Source organism: Zonotrichia leucophrys, chromosome 1A (genome assembly GCF_028769735.1).
Source record: "Zonotrichia leucophrys gambelii isolate GWCS_2022_RI chromosome 1A, RI_Zleu_2.0, whole genome shotgun sequence".
NCBI lineage: Eukaryota > Metazoa > Chordata > Aves > Passeriformes > Passerellidae > Zonotrichia > Zonotrichia leucophrys.
In genome coordinates, this window is record NC_088170.1 from 39,347,795 (window position 1) to 39,367,029 (window position 19,235).

The 19,235-nt window shown below is 55.4% G+C and overlaps 4 protein-coding genes across 5 annotated transcripts; 1 reads left to right on the forward strand and 3 right to left on the reverse strand.

Moving 5' to 3' along the window:
* Window positions 1-744: 744 nt before the first annotated feature.
* GALR3 (galanin receptor 3) lies at window positions 745-4,338 on the reverse strand. Of its 2 annotated transcripts, none has more exons than XM_064702432.1 (3): window positions 4,097-4,338; window positions 2,506-2,877; window positions 745-1,920 (listed from the first exon to the last, which is right to left on the reverse strand). In XM_064702432.1, exons 2-3 carry the CDS (start codon window positions 2,853-2,855, stop codon window positions 1,023-1,025), a joined length of 1,248 nt encoding a protein of 415 aa, XP_064558502.1. In that variant the 5' UTR covers window positions 2,856-2,877; window positions 4,097-4,338; the 3' UTR covers window positions 745-1,022. The 2 variants fall into 2 exon arrangements, with proteins under 2 accessions (XP_064558502.1, XP_064558504.1); XM_064702434.1 differs by having other exon boundaries at window positions 884-1,920; window positions 2,506-2,914; window positions 4,097-4,211.
* A 922-nt stretch (window positions 4,339-5,260) lies between these two features.
* Window positions 5,261-6,229, forward strand: LOC135442541 (noggin-like). Its single transcript, XM_064702435.1, has one exon. It carries the CDS (start codon window positions 5,344-5,346, stop codon window positions 6,106-6,108), a length of 765 nt encoding a protein of 254 aa, XP_064558505.1. The 5' UTR covers window positions 5,261-5,343; the 3' UTR covers window positions 6,109-6,229.
* Window positions 6,230-8,847: 2,618 nt separating this feature from the next.
* On the reverse strand, window positions 8,848-13,497 carry GCAT (glycine C-acetyltransferase). Its single transcript, XM_064702431.1, has 9 exons — window positions 13,293-13,497; window positions 13,074-13,204; window positions 12,385-12,486; window positions 11,730-11,876; window positions 11,291-11,445; window positions 10,693-10,775; window positions 10,135-10,306; window positions 9,605-9,726; window positions 8,848-9,221 (listed from the first exon to the last, which is right to left on the reverse strand). The coding sequence occupies exons 1-9, from the start codon at window positions 13,495-13,497 to the stop codon at window positions 9,070-9,072; spliced, it is 1,269 nt and encodes a 422-aa protein (XP_064558501.1). The 3' UTR covers window positions 8,848-9,069.
* Window positions 13,498-15,611: 2,114 nt separating this feature from the next.
* On the reverse strand, window positions 15,612-16,540 carry LOC135457490 (histone H5). Its single transcript, XM_064732122.1, has one exon. It carries the CDS (start codon window positions 16,399-16,401, stop codon window positions 15,760-15,762), a length of 642 nt encoding a protein of 213 aa, XP_064588192.1. The 5' UTR covers window positions 16,402-16,540; the 3' UTR covers window positions 15,612-15,759.
* Between the last annotated feature and the right edge of the window lie 2,695 nt (window positions 16,541-19,235).

Consider the following 19,235-nt stretch of genomic DNA (forward strand, 5'->3'; position numbering starts at 1 on the left):
CACATTGGACACGTTTCTGAAAGAGATCCACCGTGGAGGAGTGGCAGCCACCACAAAAGCAGAGAGGTGGAAAAATCAGAAACAGGGAGAGAGGCAAGGGAGGCTCAAAGTGCAGAAAGCAACATAAAGCACTTGAATGGAAAAAGAAAACTAATTCCCAGCACTGTTGGCCTTTCTCTTCAGTTAGCCTCCACACAGAAAAAGGGATGTCCTTGGAGCTGAGCTCTAGTGAGGTGAACAACAGCTTCAGTGAGCATAAGAAATACCATGTCAGCTGGGAATTAAGAGTGGGCAGGACAAAGCAAAAAGGAAAGATTTACGCAAACAGAAGTAGGAAACAGAAAAAGAGAAATAAGGGGGAGATCATGGCTCTGCTCATGCACATCACAGCTCTGCCCCACTGTACAATGCCGACAGCACTGGATGAGGCCAAAACTCCTTTACTTTTGACACAACTTCCAGCACCATGCATGGGGACAAGTGAGGACACCAGAGGATTTTGTAGCCCACACAGGGCTCAGGACACCTATAAGTGCCATGACTACCTGTAATTGTTTCCCAGCTTCAGTGTGGAAGTCTGGCTGTCCCACAATGTCACAGCTTTCCCCTTTCTCCTAAGCTTCCCAATTTTCACCTCCTCTTAAGAAATTACAGGTGCACACCTGCCTCACATTAAGGGTTACATATTCAGGAGCCACACAGCACTAATAAAACACCATACATAATTAAAGAAAAGGACAGCTGTTGCAGTCACTTAAAGTTTACTGTGAATATTGAGCTGGGATGATGGCAGGTCTCAGACATGACTACAGAATCATGGAGGAGGTGTTTGAGGAGTTCTGGGGGACTTCAACTCGGACTTAGTAGGTCTGAATGTGTGAGCTCATCTCTTACTGCTAACATAAAACCATCTCAGCGGGGATAATGCGTGGGCATGATGATCCTATAATCCTAGAGGAAAGCAAAACCACTGTGATGTGGTCAGAAAATGTGATGCAAATAGCGACTTCCTTCTTGCATCTCTAGCCCTTTTCTAGGGCTTCTTCTTGGTCTTGTCCAGCAGTTTCTCTTAGAGGGGTCACATCTAGGGAATGGCCAGCTGTTGCCAAAATTTCCTCCTCCAGTAGCTCCTTCTGAACAGAGACCATGGCATCTTGTACCTGCTGAGTCCATGCTCTGGCACGACTGGCACCTTCATGGTCCCTCTTCCTGGTGCTCCCTTCTGGGGCTTGGGTAACCTCAGTGTTGCGTCCATAGAAATCTCCTGTCCTGTTGGCAAAACCTCCTTCCACATTGACCATATGGACTTTCCTTCCAACTCTCTTCTTCTTCTTTTTCCTGATCTTGTTCTGGAAGAAGAGGCAGGTGAAGGCCTGCTTGAAATGCTTGCGGAAATGCTTGGAGATGAGGGCGTAGACAATCGGGTTGAGGCAGGAGTTGGTGTAGGAGAGGCAGTGGGAAGCCAGGCGGAAAGCGTAAGTGGCCCGGTTGAAGGGAAAGTGGCCAAACCAGAAGCAGAGGATGACCAGGTGGTGGGGCAGCCAGCAGAGGCAGAACAGGATGGCCACTGTGACAATCATCTTGGTGACCTTACGCTTGGCTTTCCGAGACTCTGAGATTCTTTCTATGGGGTCTACAGAAGTCCACAAGAACTTGATGGTCCTAGAGTATGCCAGGCTCACCACAGTCACAGGCAGCAGGTACCCAAACACAAATGTGAGGATGTCCAGAACCTTTCTGCGCTGGTCCTCCCAGATGGGGACACAGATGGGCACACCATGGTAATGGATTATCTGGTAGTAACTGAGGTAAGGCCCTGCAAAGAGCATTGACAGTGACCAGACCACCACAATGGCCACTCCTGCATTTCGGGATGTGCGGAGATCCCGGGACTTCAGGGGATAGCGAATGGCCAAGTACCTGGCAAGGAGGGGAAGGAGAAGGAGAGACAAAGCACAACATGGGTGAGATGAGGCATTCCTCCTGTCCTGTGGAGCGGCCATCTGCATACCCCTTCCCATGCAGCCACCCATCTCTTCCCTCCCAAATCTTTTGGGAGGATCACAGTGAATTCACAAAACTATCAGGGTTATTCCAAGTGTGTGCCTGGGAGCTCTATCACCCACTGTGCAGTGCCAGCTCAGGAAGGGCAAGCAGTGTATCTTTTGAACCAGGTAAGAGAAGGATAGGAGCAGGACAGGACTCTCCTGTTCCTTCTGAGTTGTGTTGCTGCCCTGGGGTTTTGCTGTTCTTGCTTATGCATGGTGGACTCCCCTCCTTCCCAAGCGAGCACGAGGTAATTAGGCTGAGAGCTTGGCTTGTTAGAGGGGGAGGGCATGGGGAGCTGGGGAGACTGGCTCTGCTGGCCCTACCTCTGGGGAGACCCAACCTGCTTCTTACAGGACACCCAACAGGGTAAGTAGTGGCCTTTCTCCCACCCTTAGCTCAAGAGTGGCAAACACAGTGTCCCTGAGCTGCATAACTCAAAGGGAAGGGAACACTTACCTGTCAACAGAGACAGCAGCCAGGGTAAAGCTGCTGGCATACATGGTGAGGTAGATCAGGAAATGCACAGCCTTGCAGGCAAAGGCCCCAAAGAGCCACCCATCCAGGGTGTAAATGGTGGCCTGGAAAGGGACACAGCAGATGATGAAGCACAGGTCGGCCACAGCCAGGTTGAGGATGAAGAGGTTGGTGGTGGAGTACTTGACTTGGCCATTCCACAGCAGCACTGCCAGCACCAGCCCATTTCCCACCGTACCCACAAGGAAGATGAGGGAGAAAATGATGGGCACAATAATCCCTGCTGCTCGTAGCTCTGGGCTGTCAGAAGAGATGTTCAATCCCCCTGGCATCTTCCTGTCAGACTGCAGGGACCTGCATTGGGACAAAGGGATAATAGGCCACAAGGTGTCTGACCCCAGCCTTTGATACTCCCGTTTCTCCCAGAGATGCCAGTCCCAACCAGCTGGTTAAATGTGCCACCAAGACCCTCGTGACATCACTGGCAAGAATGCTGTTGTGGTCAGTCAGCCCACATCTGCCTGGCTTGAGCAGAGCTGAAGCCTCTTTCTCCTGCCCAGATTCACATTGCCATCAGAACATCTGTGCTCCCAGCACCCGAAGGAGCCCTCCTGCCCTGCCACCTGGCCTCACCCACCTTCCTCCTACATTCCCAAATCTGCTAAACCCCTAGGATTGCTTGCTTTGGCAAGTCTAAACCCTGGCTAGTGCTCAACAGGGTCTGGCCACAGGGCCAGGGGGTAGGAGGCTCCCATGGGCTCTAAGTGGTGCCAGTACACTCAGCCCAGGGCTGTGCCACCTCCTGCAGCAGGGAATTGATGCCTGGATCACCCCACAGCAGCTGCACCCCAACACATTCCCACCCCAAAGGAACTCCTTAAGCTGGGACCCCTCCACCCCTGGAGCTGGCTGCTCCTTTCTCCCTGTGCAGTAGCTACACTCCACGGAGGAAAGGCAACTAAATGCAGCTTTTCCTGATGCTGAGAAGTGATCAAGGGCTGGATGGTGGCAGGTAGGTGAGGATGGGGAGGAGACCCTGGAGCCGCCTGAAATACAGCATGATGAGCCTGTTATTATCACAGCTCAAGGTGTTGTGATTTGCTGCAAAACTTCCTCCAGCCCTGAGTAACACTGTGCTCAGGCAGGGAACACCAACAGCCTATCTCTGAATAAGCCTTCTCCTTGTTATGCTATCATTAGAACAAATTGTCCTTCTGTGAGCAAAAACAGAGAAGGAAAGACACTGTTATCTAGCTACTGTTGACAAGCAATTAACTCGGTTTTGGGTCATGCAAGCTCCTTCGCTCCATGCTCCCCCATCCCTCAGCTCACGCCACTTCTGCTTCCCAGCTTCTTTGTGTACCACACCAAGAGAGTGTCCCTGCCTCTCTGTGTCTTTGGTCCCCTCTGTCCCACTGTAGCCACCCTCCCGCTTATCCATCTGGCCCCATGGGGGATGGATCTCCTCACTGAGGCAGAGGAGCCCAGTCTCCTCTGGGCATGCAAAATGCACCAGGGTGTCTCTGCTCAGGGAGCCTGAGGCCACCTTTCAGCTTTGGAAGCCGGTACTCACCTTTTTGAGGAAGGGCCTGCAGCTTTGCCACACACTTAGGGAGAGACGTCCAGTGCAGCCCACGCAGCGGCAGCAGGAGGACGCAGACCACGGAGGAGTTTATCTGGGCAGCCCGGTTATCCCACTCGCTCCTCCTGGTGCTCCGCTGCCTCCCCCTGCCTGCCACCAGCTCTGCTCTCTCTTCTTCTGGAGCTCCTCTCCTCTCTCTCTGACTCCCCCTTTTCCCTCCCTCTGCTCTTGCTGCTGATCCATAGTTCTCTGTTGGTTTTTTTTCCCTCTCCCTGAGGTTGGGTTTGGAGTTAACTCCTCTCTGCCCAGCTTTCCTGCAGGCTCAGCTGCTCCCAGCTCCTCCTGCTGAGAAGAGGGTGGCAGAAAGAAATCTCACCACTCTCTAGTGGAAAAGGGAGGATGGAGGGGGAAAGGGTCCCTTGGACCTCAGCAGCCACCTCTCAATGCTGGGTGTTCAAGATGTGTTTTTCAACACCTCCAGGGAACGTAAATATCCCACAACTGTGAGCCTCACCCCTGCCCTGTCACTCAATATAGGGTCATAAACCCTCTGGAGGATGAGCAATTAATTGCTCTCACTAGATTTTATTAGTTCATTGTTAGTAGCACTGAGCAGATTGAGCCTCTCCCACAATGTCTGACCTAGGGAAGGAGGAGAAAGCCGGTTTTGGATTCCATCCAGTCCAGTCTCCACTCCATCAGTGGTACAGTATGGGAGGAAGGACAAAACCTCCAGGATGACCACCTCCAGAGGTCCAGCTTCATCACAGCTGCCTGGAGACACATGGGGGCTGGCTGAGGTGCCAGGAGAGGACAGTGACCCACGCCATGTCCATCCTGGTGACAGGACCTGCGCCCTGAGGACTTCCAGCTGCACTGCGTACAGCTTGGTGAGTCTTGCTGAGAAAGGACCAAAGGCCACCAGCTTCCCTTCATTGGGAATGTTGTGGGTATCTCTTCCAACGAAGGCGCAGGATGTGGAGAAGGAGACACTGGCCCCTTCTCCCCCACGGCAGCCCAAATTATCCCCACTGGCTCAGTGGCAGGAGGAACCATGTGGTTTCTCCCCCCCACCTGCCCCTCTGGTGGGAAGGAGCGAGGTGTCCCCGCCAGCTCCCTATCAGCCGCTGTAACCAGGGAAAAGGGGAAGGCCATGCCTCGGGACGCGGTGATAACCCAGGGGATGCGGCAGAGTGCAAGCCTGCAGCCGGGCACAGCCTGTCACAGCGCTGCTCGCCATGGAGGGAGCACACCGCAGCTGCCTCCTCCTCCTCCTCTGCCTGCTCCCACCGCCGGGCGCCCCAGGCCCACCGCCGCCTCTGGAGGAGCCTCGGGAGCCGCCGCCGCCGCCGTCCAGTCCCGTGGACCCCGCCGCGCACCTGCTGCGCGGGCAGCCCTCGGAGCCGGTGCGGCCCTACAGCCTGTCGCTGTCCCCCGAGGATTACCGCTACGCCCCCAGGCCCCGGCACCTGCGCCCCGGGCGGCTGCGCCGGCTCCTGGGCTCGGCCTTCGACCCCTTCTGGATGGCGACCGAGCAGCCCCGCGGTCGCAACGGGAGCATCCTCGAGGAGAACCTGGAGTCCATGAGCAGGGACCTGGCGGAGAGCGCCGGGCGGTATCGCCGCAAGCTGTGGCGAGAGGCGGAGGAGCTGGAGCTGCCCGCGCTGCTGCCCCCCGGCCCAGCGCTGCCCCCCGAGCTGGCGGGGGCCCTGGCCCGCGGCCTGCGGCAGTGGCTGGTGGAACGGGCCGCCTGCCGCCTCACCTCCGCCTGGGTGGACCTGGGCCCCGTGTTCTGGCCCCGCTGGGTGCGGCACACCACGTGCGAGAGCGGCCCGGCCGGCTGCTCCTGGCCCCCCGGCATGGCCTGCCGGCCCGCACAGCTCACCCGCATCAAGCTGCTGGCCTGGCACTGCTGGAACCCGCAGCCCCCCGCGGCCCCCAGCTGCACCTGGCGGCACATCCCCTACCCCGTGGTGGCCGCCTGCAAGTGCTCCTGCCGCTGAGGGGGCCGCGGAGGTGCCTCCCGGGGCCCGCTCCTGCAGGCCTGAAAAGGCAAACATCTGCCTGGACCCGCCCTCGGAGCTGGTGGGAATCCCCCAAACAGAAATAAACCTCCAAACAGAAATAAACCTCCAGGAAGGAAGCGGGGATGCTGTGGTCGTTGCTGTGTCTCACCAAAACCCCTGGGTGGGGGTGCGGCTGCTTCACCCCTCACCCACCACTGCCGTGAGGCATTAGCACCAGCGGAGGCCCTTGTGCGGCTTTTATCTCCAGCAAAGGACGAGGGATGGAGAAATTATGGCACTGAACGGCAGGTTCAGACCCCGTTTGCACCACCCCAGCTGGCTCAGTCCAAGCTGGGGCTCCTCTGCCTGCCTGGATGGGGCTGCAGGCAGGGAGCCAGGGCCAGGGCATTCCAGCAGAAGGTACAGGTGGGTCACTGCTGGGGTGGAAACAGCAATGTGGAGAGAGGCTGGAAGGAATCATGGGGCAGTGGGGTATTTTGGGACTGCAACAGGCAGCCTAGTGAGAGTAGAAGTGGAAGGTGGGCCATGCCGCAGAGCTGGAAGCATTTCTGGGGCTAGGTGTGTATGAAAATGGGATGGGATAGGATAGTCCCCTACTTTGAGGTAAAATGGGTGAAATATGTGGATCCCCCACCTATCCCACAGTGCAGAGGCTGACAGCTCCAGACTCAGGACTGCCTGAGCAGCATACAGGGTATGAGGTAGTTCAGGGAACCCAGGGTGGGTCCTGCATCCTCAAAAAGTGACATCTGCCTCTACATTCCACTCAGCAAAACAATCCTCTGCTTTCTGAGCTAAAAGTTGTAGATCAGACCTAGGCTGGAAGGCCTTGAAGAAATAAGGAGCAGGAGGACATGCCTGAATTCAACATTAACATGATGCCTCCAAGTCAATGAGTATGGCATTATTCATTACCAGAGTGCCATCATCTGACCCTCCTGCCTTCCTGGGATTCCAGCACTACACAGTCTGTTCCCCAGACAGCTCCCCAGCCTGCTGCTGAGCTTGGCCTTGAGGCAGGCAGAGAGCAGGGAGCTGGCTGCTGAGGCACCCGGGAGATACAGAGGGGAGAGGGAGGTCAGCGCGTCTGGCGAGAAAAGGAGCAGAGGGTGAGCCCACACATGCATGCAAAAACAATGAGCATCACAGGAGGGAGGCTGCTCCTGCTGCTCCAGCCTGCAGATGAGCAGAGAGACATCTGTAGGCCTGCTCTGCCAATGAGGAGGACTTGAAACCTGGAGCAGGGTTAAACTGCTTGGGTTGTCTGCCCTGAGTGGAGCAGAGGCATCAGCAGGGATGCCTGCAGAGGGCCAGGGGAGAGAGGGAGACCAGGGCTAGGGACAAGCAGGAGAGAAATGTGAGGGAGGGCGGTTCAGGTGTGCAATGGAGCTGGGCAGGTAGGGGGAGCAAGGGGTGCACATGCATTGGGCTCAAACCAGCAGTGATTCAGTTTAGGGTCTCAAACCTCCCTAAGCCCATCTGGCTGAACTTTCATCTCTTCCAGGTTGCACAAGAGGCCTGAAAGCAATCTCCCTGGCTTCCCCAGGCCAAAACACTGCCTGTTGAAAAGGGTTTGCAAGCTGCAAGGGCTTGCTGCCACAGAAAGGGAACTCCATACCATAGTTTATCAGCAGGCTGAGCTCAGGGCCCGGGGGATGGAAAATTAAACAAAATCAACACACGCACTACCAGCTGTTCTAAAAGAGTTTGGTTGTACTCCTGTTGAACCTACAAGACACACTTCTCCCCTGTCCTTTGCATCCTTGTAAAGCCCTACAATCCTGGATTAATACCTGAATTCTTCTGCAGTTGCTCTGGCTCAGGTCAGACATTATTGCCCAGTAGTTTGCTCCCTGACAGCCCAGTGACACATAAGGACTTGAGAGCAGGTCTTTGCTGATATAACCCAGTGCTCCAGCACTCAGGCACAGAACACTCCATTTCAGCTAGAATCTGTCCCTGGCTGCAGCTACTCATTCAGCACATGGGCAGCTGGCAGGACACACAGTTTCTGATCTGGAACAAAACTGATGCAAAGTAATCCTAAGAGATGCCCAGGTGCCACTTGTGTCTTTTTGAATGCTGAAATACTACAGCACAGCTTGGAGGAACAATTCCAGAGATTCCTGCCATATGGAGGAAAATTAAAGGTTTCTGTCACCTGCTCTTGCCCCTGGCCTTAGTTAGATGCAGATCCTCTCACCATGCTGCTGTGGCCTCTACCACCTCAGCTTGCCCACTGCCTGATGGCCTCTCTGGGGCAAGAATGTCTTTTCCAGGACAGGTTTGGGACCACTGAAGCAACTGGCAAAGCCTTGTAGCTGGGGGACCAAGCAAGCCTCATATCTAACACCGAAGAGTAAGAAGGAGAGAAAGGAGCACCGGAGCTTTGGTGGGCCCACGTCCTCTTCCCCTAACCAGCTGTTGGTGGCACAGGTTGCAAAGGGCTTGGGAAACACCCCTGCCTGCCTTAGTGGAGAACTGCAGCAGTCAGATCTGCCAGGGTGATGCTGCTGGACCCACAGGACAGCACAGAAGAAGCAGGCAACATCAGCAATGCTGTTATTTCCATCAGCAGGAGACAGCAGGAACTGCAGCACTTCAGCATCGGGACTGAGGCTTCAGGGAAGGCATAGCAGAGAGTCTGGTCACAGAGTGAGACGATGGGGATGGGGGGCAGCTCCTGGATGAGGAAATAGGAGGCAGACAAATATCTGCTGCACTGCAGGACACCTTTAATGACACTTCCACGTGCTGGTTGCCAGTGCTACTGCCAGCACACCGCAACAGCCAGCTGGCTGACTCATGGTGCAGGCTGTGATGCCTTGAGGAACGGTCCTGCTTTTGGCAGTGTGCTGCTCAGGCCTTTTTCCCCATCAGAGGCACTTGGTTGTGGGCAGGGATGGTGCTGAAGAGGTGTTTCCTGGTTCTGGCCCCTCAGGGCAGCGCTCCATGCTTCCGTCCCACCTGGGTGAAGGCTTCCACACAGCGGTCGATGTCCTCGTCGCTGTGCACGGCCGAGATCTGCACCCGGATACGCGCCTTGCCCTTGGGCACCACGGGGTAGCTGAAGCCAATCACGTAAATGCCTGGGGAGGAAGTGCAGGCAGAGTCAGAGCTGGCTGGGAAGGAGGCAGGCTGAGGAGCACGGAGGGACAGAAAGGCTCCCCTCCCAGTGACCACTGCAAGCCGTCAGGGCTTTCACATGCCATCGGCTCCCAAGCATGGAAATGAGGTTAAGGGCCAGCAATGGGGGTGGAGTCCAGCATAGAGCATTAATGTAAATCCCCTTCCTAACAGAGAAAAAAGGTGCAGCCAGCAACATCTGGGGGAGACCATGAGGACATTTGCAGCTGGAAGGTGGAGGAGTACTGGATTTCACGCAGAAACATCCTCTGAAGGAGGGCACCACCACCAACAGCCCCTTTCCTCAGGGAATGTGTCTGCATACTGAGCTCCCTCCCCACATCACCTCTGTTGAGCATGTCCTCTGCCATCACTGAGGCCAGCCGAGCATCCCCCAGCATGACTGGACAGATGGGGTGGTCTTTCCCCGAGATGGTGAAGCCAGCCGCCGTCATCTTACTTCTGAACCTGATGAAGAGAACAACAGGATGAGTAAAAATCTCAACAACCCTGTCCTTGGACACTCCTGCCTTTCTTTCCCCTGGGAGCCCTGCCCACTGAGAACTGGGTAAGGTTTGCTCCACTCTTCATCTTCTGTGCAGGGAAGAGATCTCTCCTCTTGGAGTGACCTCCTACCATGTCCTGCTCAGCATAATGGGACTGCAGAGCCTTGAGTGGACAATGTGCCCCCGCTCACAGAGCATCCAGATGTGACACATCTACCTGACACAGGCAGGCACATCTTGCAGCTTTCCCTGAGCCCTGATTTGCCAACTGTCTTCACAGTAATCACTGGGAAAGGAGGGGTGAATAAATCACAGACAGCTCACGCCTAACAAAGCTGCCCCTGCTCCCACCCCCACATGGCCCCCTCACCGTTGGGTTTTGGCAGCCATAGACTGTGCAATGGCATTGCTCTCCATGAGCAGGTCCAGGGCCTTGGATGCACAGCCCACCACGGCAGGGGGCAGGCTGTTGGAGAAGAGGTACGGGCGGGAGCGCTGGCGGAGCAGATCGATGAGGGGTTTGGGACCTGTTGTGTACCCACCTGCAGACAGAGGAGAGAGAAATGGACAAGGCACCCCAGGGTGACCTGTTTAGAGTGAGGCTTCTTGATAAAGCCAACCTGGCACCTATAGCAAGAATTTAGGTACAAACCAGGTCTAAACATCACAGCTGATGCTTTTGACCAAGAGCTTCCACCTTGACACCAAAGGCAAATGCATGCAAAAGATGAAAGTGTAAGGGGCACATGGCAGGATCTCCCTTAATCCTGCAGCAACATCACAAACCAAGCCTTATGCCACCAGTGGAAAAGGATAATGTGCATTTGTTACTCTATCATTAGGCAGAGGAAGGAAATGTAAGACTGATGCTGTAGAGCATCAGGATGCTTTAGGGCATGCAGGATGTTGGACAAGAAAATATCTTCACCTGCAGCTCCTCCAAGAGCTTTTCCCAGGGTAGAATTGATGATGGTGACTTTGTCCATCACTCCCAGGAGCTCATCAGTACCCCTGTAGGAAAAGAAACATCACATTATCAGCTGTGCCAGCACACACCAGGGAAGCTGCTGGATACCTCAAGGAAAACAAAGCACTGCCAGCCAGGTCTCTGGCATCCCTCCTTCTAGACAAGGAGGAACAGCCCCTTGAATAGTTCAACCCAAGTGTTGACCTTCCTCTCCTGCAGAAAGCCTAAGCTGGGACCTCATCAAGTAAGAGCATGGGTTCTTCATCCCTTAGAGATGGGAAAGTGCTCAAACTTCCCACACAGAAGTTTAATAATACAAGCAAAGCACTTGCCAGGAGAGGTGGTGCCCAGATGAGATGGTCACACCATCTGTTACACACTGAGAAGCAGCTGTCACTTGGGGATAGATCACTGCTGAAGGATCTCCTTTCAATCCAAGGTGAGGTGCAAAGCCTTCAAGGAGTCCCCACACAAAAACATGCTGGCCATCAGCACCTTGGTCCTTGCTTCAGAACTAGTCAGGGTAGGAGGAAGAACCAGGGCTGGGGCAGTCACTCACCGCCCGTTGGGTCCCAGGAACCCTGTGGCGTGGCATTCATCGATGAAGACCAGGGCATCGTACTTGTGCGCCAGCTGGCAGATCTCCCTCAGCGGCGCGATGTCACCGTCCATGGAGAAGGCTCCGTCAGTGGCCACCAGCCGCAGCCGATGCTTCTGTTGGAGGGAAAAAGGCATCCCCAGGAGTGAAGATGTCACCCTGAGGAGAGGGGCTGGCAAAGGGACACACTCACACTCCTGTATGGAGAGGATGTACCTAACTGAGATGGAGGGGACTGGCATCACAACCAGCTGCTTTGCCACCTTGCCCATCCATGCCTGTTGGCAAAAACAATGCCTATGGCATGGGAAAGGGCAGAGCTCACCCCCAGGACTGGCTGCTGCACAGGCAGAACAGCTAAAGAAGTGCCCTGGGCTGGGGTGGGAGCAGAACTCCATACCTGAGCTTCCTTCAGCTTGGCCTCCAGGTCCTGCATGTCCATGTGCTTGTAGCGGTACTTGTTGGCCTTGCACAGGCGGATCCCATCGATGATGGAAGCATGGTTCAGCTCATCTGACAGCACTGCATCCTCTGGGGTCAGCAGGGCCTGGCCGAGCCAAACAGAAAGGATCATCCTTTGCTCTGGATGTCACCTCACTGACATCTCCCAGCCTTCCTCAGTACAGATAACAAGGCTGTGATTGATTCCAGTGGCCACGTCTCTCCTGACACTGCTAGACTTTATATTTCTCCCCTAGTCACCTTATCCATATTTCTTTATGCCAGGCTCTTGCTTGTGGCTTCTGAGCTCAAAATCTCCCTCCCCCTTTCCTAACATGTGAGATCACCCCTGCCCCTCACCTACACTTTCAGGGGGAGTACAGACCTCAGCAGAAATGGGAGCCCTCCCCAAGAGCTGGAGCCAGCAGAGGTGAGGGTGGTTAAATGCCTCTGCATGGCTTCCCTGGTGCAAGGGCCCCAAGGCAGGCTCCTCACCACCAGCCACTGCCATCCTTTCTGGTGCACAGAGCTCACAGCAGAGCCTCTGGAGGCATGGCAGCCACATTGTTGTCACCTCCCTCCTCCATGCACAACACAAAGGAAGCCTCATGAACCTCAAAGATACCAGCGTTGGCATCAAAGCAGCTGGCATAGAGAATGGCATCTTCCCGCTGGTGGAAACGTGCGATCTTCTCCTCCAGGTCCTTGTGTATGCTCTAAAGAGAAGAGAGGAGCAGGAGTCAACAGTGGGCCAGCACAAGTCCTTGCTTGCCCACTGCTGTTAAATGCTGACTTGAAAGGGGAGGACACAGACAGGTTTTATCCAGAAAAGGTGTGTGTGCGTGGGAGAAGATAATTGTGTTCAGCAAATGCAGCCCTAAAGTATAATTATGGGTTTGGATGCCAAAGCTCAGCAGGGAGACTCCAAGCTCCCCATGCACAAGGGAGAAGCTCTGCTTGTTCTTTGCACTTAACCAGGCAGCACTCAAAAAATGCTCCAGCAGGGATAAACTGGGCTGATGGAGCCACTTCAAATCAGGTTCACTGTAATTTTGGCTCGAAAGAGAGAGAAAAAGACATTTATTTTCTGAATTCAGAGGGATGTTCAGTTTCTTTGCTCTCAGGTGTTGTAATGGTTTAAATTGGCGTATTTCCAGATGCTTGGCTAGTGGGGATTTTTGGCAGGCTCCTTTTCTCACGGGGCCATGTGTAAGTTAGCGCTGCGCACGCATGCCGAGAGGGGAGTCTACGTGGACACCCTGCGGAAGGCCCGCGGGGCAGGGGAAGGGATGCTGCCCGCTACCTGGGTACCGCAGATAAAGCGGACGGAGCTGAGCCCGGCGCCGAACTTCTCCAGGGCCTCCACAGCGGCACGGATCACCTCGGGATGGCTGGAGAGCCCCAGGTAGTTATTGGCGCAGAAGTTGATGATCCCTGCGGGAGCAGAAAGAGAAAGCAAGGCCATGGCACCGAGGGAAGGGACCGGGAGCCCCCTCCTCCCCTCCGCGCCCCCCGCACGCACCGGCGCCGCCGCCCGCCAGCTGGAGGTGGGGGCCCTGCCGGGAGGAGATGACGCGCTCGCTCTTCCAGGTGCCGGCGCCGCGGATCTCCTCCAGCTCGCTCTCCAGCCGCCGCCGCAGCTGCGCCGCCGCCGCTCCCGACGCGGCCCGGGGGGCGCCGGCCCCGGGGGCCCCGCGCAGCGCCCGCACCGCCGCCGCCCGCCACATCCCGGCGCTCCGCCCCGCACGCCCGGGGGCGGGCCCCGCGCCCCACCGCCGCTAATTACCCACGGGTTAATTACTGACCAATGCCCATTGGCCGCCGGGGCACCGCCCCTCGCGGGCGGGGCGAGCGCCGCCGGTGCTGCAGCGGCTCGGAGCGCTTGGGCGCCTTCTCTAGGAGGCGTTCGGCGTCTTCTTTGGAGGAGACGATCTGCCCCTAGGGGTTTAGGCACTGCAGAGCCAGATATGTGATGTCCGGAGTCTGAGGGATTTTGGGACAACGCCATCCGTGAGATTTAGGAACTGTAATGAGGTCGCGTACTAGGGTCTGAGGGATTTCATACCAACAGGGCATCACGGACCTCAAGGATCAACAAGCCCAGGAGCATTTGGTGCCTCTGCCTAGGGATTTGGGGTCCTCAGCACAGCTGACTTGGATCCTTGCAGATAGGTGGTTTATATGTGCCCACCAGTGTGGACACTGAGGCACGGGTCTGTGGTATGTGGGTGTATCCAGCTGAGGTGACCAACAATCCATTGGACAGAGAGGTTTAGGATTTACCAGTGAAAATTAGAATACCCAGACCCAAGGGATTTGAGCACCTCTGGCTAAATGTATTTGTAAACTATAGGCTCAGTGGCTTTAGACACAAAGGGTCATAGAATGATGGAATGGTTTGTGTTTGAAGGCACCTTAAAAATCGTCTAGTTCCAAGCTCATGTCGTGGGCTGGGACACCTTCACTAGACCAAGGTGGTCAGAGCCCCATCAAAACTCAGCCTGAGTATTTTTAGGGGTAGGGCATCCACAACTTCTCTGTTCTGTCTGGATTAGGCATCTCCTTCCTCTGCTACAGCTGACTGGGGAATTCTGTAGCCAGACCACTTATTCCAGGGAACTAAGGTAACAAGTGCTTGAAAGGTGTTCAGGGTCTTCAGTCTAGGTGTTCTGGTAGCCTTTGATCCAAGGGTCTTAGGAGCAAGAGCCCACAGGGATTAGGTGCATCCAGGCCAACGATTTCAGTATCCTGAAGTACTGAATTTGGAATCCTTAATGGCTAAAGGGCTCAGGCACCATTTGCCCAAGTGATTTAGGAAGAACAGGCTGAAGGATTTGGGAGCCATCAGGAGAGGGTGAAAACCCTGGGCTTATGAGAGTTAGGCACAGCAAGTCCAAGGGCCTGAGCACCCAGGGCACCCAGAGCCCCAGGGATTTTGGAGCTCCTGGCCCAGGTGGTTTGGGATCCTGATGATCAAGAAGTTTCTCTGTCTCTAGCCAAGAGGGATTAGGCAGCCCCTGCCTGAGACTCGCTGAACAGTAAGGCCAGCCCACAGGCTCCCTGCCAGCCCTGGCTGTCAGGATCACCAGCCCAGCCCAGGGAGGGGCTCTGGCAGGGGACAGGCAGGCCCTGGAGTCGTGCCAGCCCCCACTGGGCACAAAGCCAGAGCCCTCGGGTTACAGCAGGGCTGAGCCCAGCAGCTCTGCCTCACCCTGCCCTGGCTGCCCACCACATCCCACCTGCAGAGCTGTCCACTGCCTCAGGGTGCTCCTCCATGGGGAGCAAAGATGCTTACAGCTGTGTTTGTCCTTGCTCCCCACGATGATCCCACTTACCACTTCAAGGACACTTTCAACTCCTTGAAAGCCAACGTGGACAGACTCTGGCCCCGCTCCATCTCCTCTGTCCCTTCCCTGCCCCAAAAGTCTCTGCCACCCCCCAGCTGCACTGAGCAGCTCCACAGGCTGGCGGGCAGCCCGGTTATCTCCAGCGCCAGCTTGACCTCACCCCCAGGAGCCCAACATTCCTCACCTCATCCCCATGGTGGGGATCTGCAGCACTGGATGAGGGAACAGAGACCCCTTTTCCTCCTCTGGGGAAGGCCAGGGCTTTCGCAGCCATTTTTTCTGGCTTCCCCACCCTTGTCTTTGCCCGGCCCCAACAAACACATAACCCCCCAGGAGCTCCAGCAGGACCAGGAATTGAAATCCTGCACGACCCCAACAGGCACACAAAGTCACCATCACTCCCAACGCACAACAAGCAGTCCAGCATTAATAAAACCAACAGACACACGCACAAGAAATTTCTGAGATAGCAGAATAAAAACCCAGACCAGTAACACTTTAAAATAGGTTTTTTTCATTCGTCAACTGCCTTGTTTCAGCTATTTCAATTCATGAATAGAGCAATTCTTTATAAAATGCAGGAGAAAGGCAACAGCTATTTACAGAACCAATGGGGAGAGTACCGAAACGCCTCTAGACTTCTCACTTCTTCTTGGGCGACTTGCGGGCACCGGACTTGGCTCTGGACTTCGACCGCCTTGCCTTCTTGGGCTTGGACATCTTCAGGGTCTTGGCCTTAACAGTCTTTGACTTCTTGGCTTTCTTCGGGCTCCTTGACTTCTTCCTGGCCTTCCTGGCGGCAGACTTGGGCTTCTTGGCCGGGGACCTGGCTTTCCTGGACCTAGACGGCTTGTGGGGCGAAGTGGATCTCCTGGCTGTCTTCTTCCTCTTCTTGGAAGGAGACCTCTTCCTGGAAGGAGACCTCTTCCTGGACGGAGACCTCTTTCTGGATGGAGACCTCTTCCTGGACGGAGACCTCTTCCGCTTGGCTAGGCGGAAAGAGCCGGAGGCACCAACTCCTTTGGTCTGCTTGAGGACTCCGGTGGCCAGCAGGCGCCGAATGGCCAGCCTGATCTGGACGTCGGCGTTCTGGCCCACCTTGTAGTTGCTCTTCACGTACTTCTGGATGGACTGCCGGGACGCGCCGCCGCGGCTCTTGTCGGCCCGGATGGCCGCCTTGATCATGTCCGAGTACGCAGGGTGGGCTGCTGGCCTCCGGGCTGAGCGAGCCCGCTTGGGCTTGGTGGCCGGAGCCGGTGGCAGTGGGATCGGGCTGTCGCTCATGGCGAGTGCTTCGTCCCGCGATGCCCCGCTACGCCCGCACGGCCTGGGACCCCCGCCCCGGGGCGGGGAGAGGCTGGAAGGTAGCGGTGGGTGCGCGAAGCCGCAGCAGAGCCGGTGCCGCTCTGCCCCCGCCGGTGCCCCCGCCGGTGCCTCTGCGGCCGCGCCCGCCGCGGGCTCCCTTTAAAGCCGCGGTGCGGACCGCGGGGAGGACTGCCCCGCGCGCGCCGCCCGTGTCCCCGCGTGTCCCCTGCCACGCCCTGACCCGAGCCACCGCAGGGACAGTGCGGGGACACGGTGCAGTAAACAACAGTATTTGGGGGAATACATGGTGGGGACCAGGAGGGACACTGGTGGGATCAGTGGGGGACAGAGATGAGGGAGGACTTGTAAGGGACATTTAGTGGGGCACTCAGGTACAAGGTGCATTTGGAAGGATATCGTGTAGGGACAAAGAAGGACACTGCAGGGACATTGGGGACACTGGTATGTCAGGGATATTCAGAGCAACATCAAGAGATGCAGAGGAACACTTAGGGCAGACACAGGGACATTTACAGGCAACACAAGGGATGTGCTGGAAAAATATCAGGGCACAAGGAAAGACACTATGGAACATATTAAGGGAGCAAGAAGGGACACTAGAGAAGACACTGGGAATGGCACCAAGGAGAAAACAGGGAGCACTGGGCACAAGTCAGCTCAGCAGCAATACCCCATGGCCAAGTGCCACTACTCCCTCTTCTGCCCCTTTGCTCTCCACCAGGTGCTTTAGGAGCACCAGCTCAGCCCTTGCGTGTGGATGGTGAGGGGTCACAAACAACAGGCTGTCTCCTTGTTTTGGAAGACACACACAACTCCTAGTGTGGGGACAGAGCAGGGACGTAGTGGCAATCAGCCAGACATCCTTTCCCCGCTGGGTGAGCGGTCGGCTGTTCCTGGGAGATTAAATACAGCCACTATCTTCATCTTGCCTGTAGGATTTAGATGATGTTTTCCCCTTATTTTTTAAAAACACGTGGGTGCAGCCACCTGGTGCCCACCAACATGCCATGCTAGGCTCAGAGTTGAGCCAAACCTCCCAGTGCTTCAGTTTAGCATTAAAATACACAGTGAGCACCTCTCAACAGCCTCTGAGTGCCCTGGGTGTCCAGGCCCATGAAAACCACCAGCCAGGGACACACAGAAGTGTGCATCAATAAAACATCAATACATATACCTATATACAAATATAAATACAGAAATTCAAATAATAGAAATAATAGAAATTAAGATAATAGAAATAGAACAATAGAATCATAGGATTGTTTGGGTTGGAAGGGACCTTAAAGATCATCCAGTTCCAATTTCCCCGCCATGGGCAAGGACACCTTCCACTAGACCAAGTTGCCCAGAGCCCCATCAAACCTGGCCTTAAACACTTCCAGGCATTCACAACTTCTCTGGGCAACCTGTTGCAGTGCCTCATCACACTCACAGTAAAGAATTTCTTCCTAATATCTAATCTAAACTTGCCCCTTTTCTTGAGCTTTGAGCCATTTCCCCTTGTCCCATCACTACATTTAAACAGAAATAGGAATCTCTGATGTGAAGACCTGGCCTGGCAGAAGACACTCAGGCCCCTGATGCTTTCCCACAGATGGAAGGACCAAGTGCATCTCCTTGAGCCTTCCTCCCTGATAGAGTTTCTTCACTTGCTGTATTCCATGTGGGGAGTGGGAAAGGTTCTCAGCACCTACAAACTTTTTGATTTAATTAGTAGCAAACTGCTCCTAATTGTGGAGAGGAATAACCACCCTCCTGCCTCCCTTGGGGTTTGGTTTTGTTTAGGATGCAATAAATAACTGGCTTTCCATCCCATATGGAGCGCAGGATCTCTGGTGGCCTCTGTGCAACACTTTGACCGTCCGAGGGACCTCTCATTTTTCCTATCTGGGAATGAGCTGTGGGCGCTGGCTGCTGCACGTAGGCAAACCCAGGCATGCAGATAAGGCACATCTGGTTCTATTTGCATCCAAGTTTGCAACCGTCGCGCGTGGCTCGCCCGCGCCAGGCTCTGAGGGGACACCAGGAGGCTTGGGGGGGTTAGGAGCTGGCCCCAGGGTTGGCACAGCACCACGGGCTGCCTGCAGAGCCTCCAGCCCTAAAAGCCAGGCAGCAATTATCAATCCAGTGCAGGGATGGGGAGGGACAAGGCAGATGCTTTCCCTAACTTTGGCACCTTAGGGGTCTAATCTCACTGGCTCACCTGGGCAGCTCCTGCTGCTGATCCGGGCCGCTCGTCCTCCTCCGGCGGGTGCCGCTGCTGACAAACAAACATGCTCTCCCCTGTGCAGGGAGCTTCTGGCTCTTTCATACTCTCTAGATCCCTATTTTCAGTCAGTCAAACTAAGGAAGATCCCGTGCCCCCAGGCAACTCACTGGAGGGAAGGCACTCAGGGGCTCACAGCTCATCAGGCTGCTGCTGGCTTTGCACACGGGGATAACCTGGTCAGGGCAAACCCCCAAGCACTCCAGTTGATACTGGAATGCACCCCTTGAACTTTGCACCGTTTTCACAATGCATCTTTAACACGAACTGGTCAGGACTGAGAGGATGAGAGGGTTCTCCAGCTCCTGGCAGGATGTCAGGCCTGGAGGTTGAAAGCAGATGCCAAGCAGTGCAAGCCCTGATGCCTCTGGGAAGTGGATACAGTGCTTTTGGCACCCCACTGCAGGCAGCACAGGGGATTCATCCAGAAGGAAGATTTTTTCCCATAGGCACACATGCCACCAAGGCCATCTTGAGTTCATGCCTGTATTTTTGGCCACAGGAACCTTCCACCATGCCCAGGATG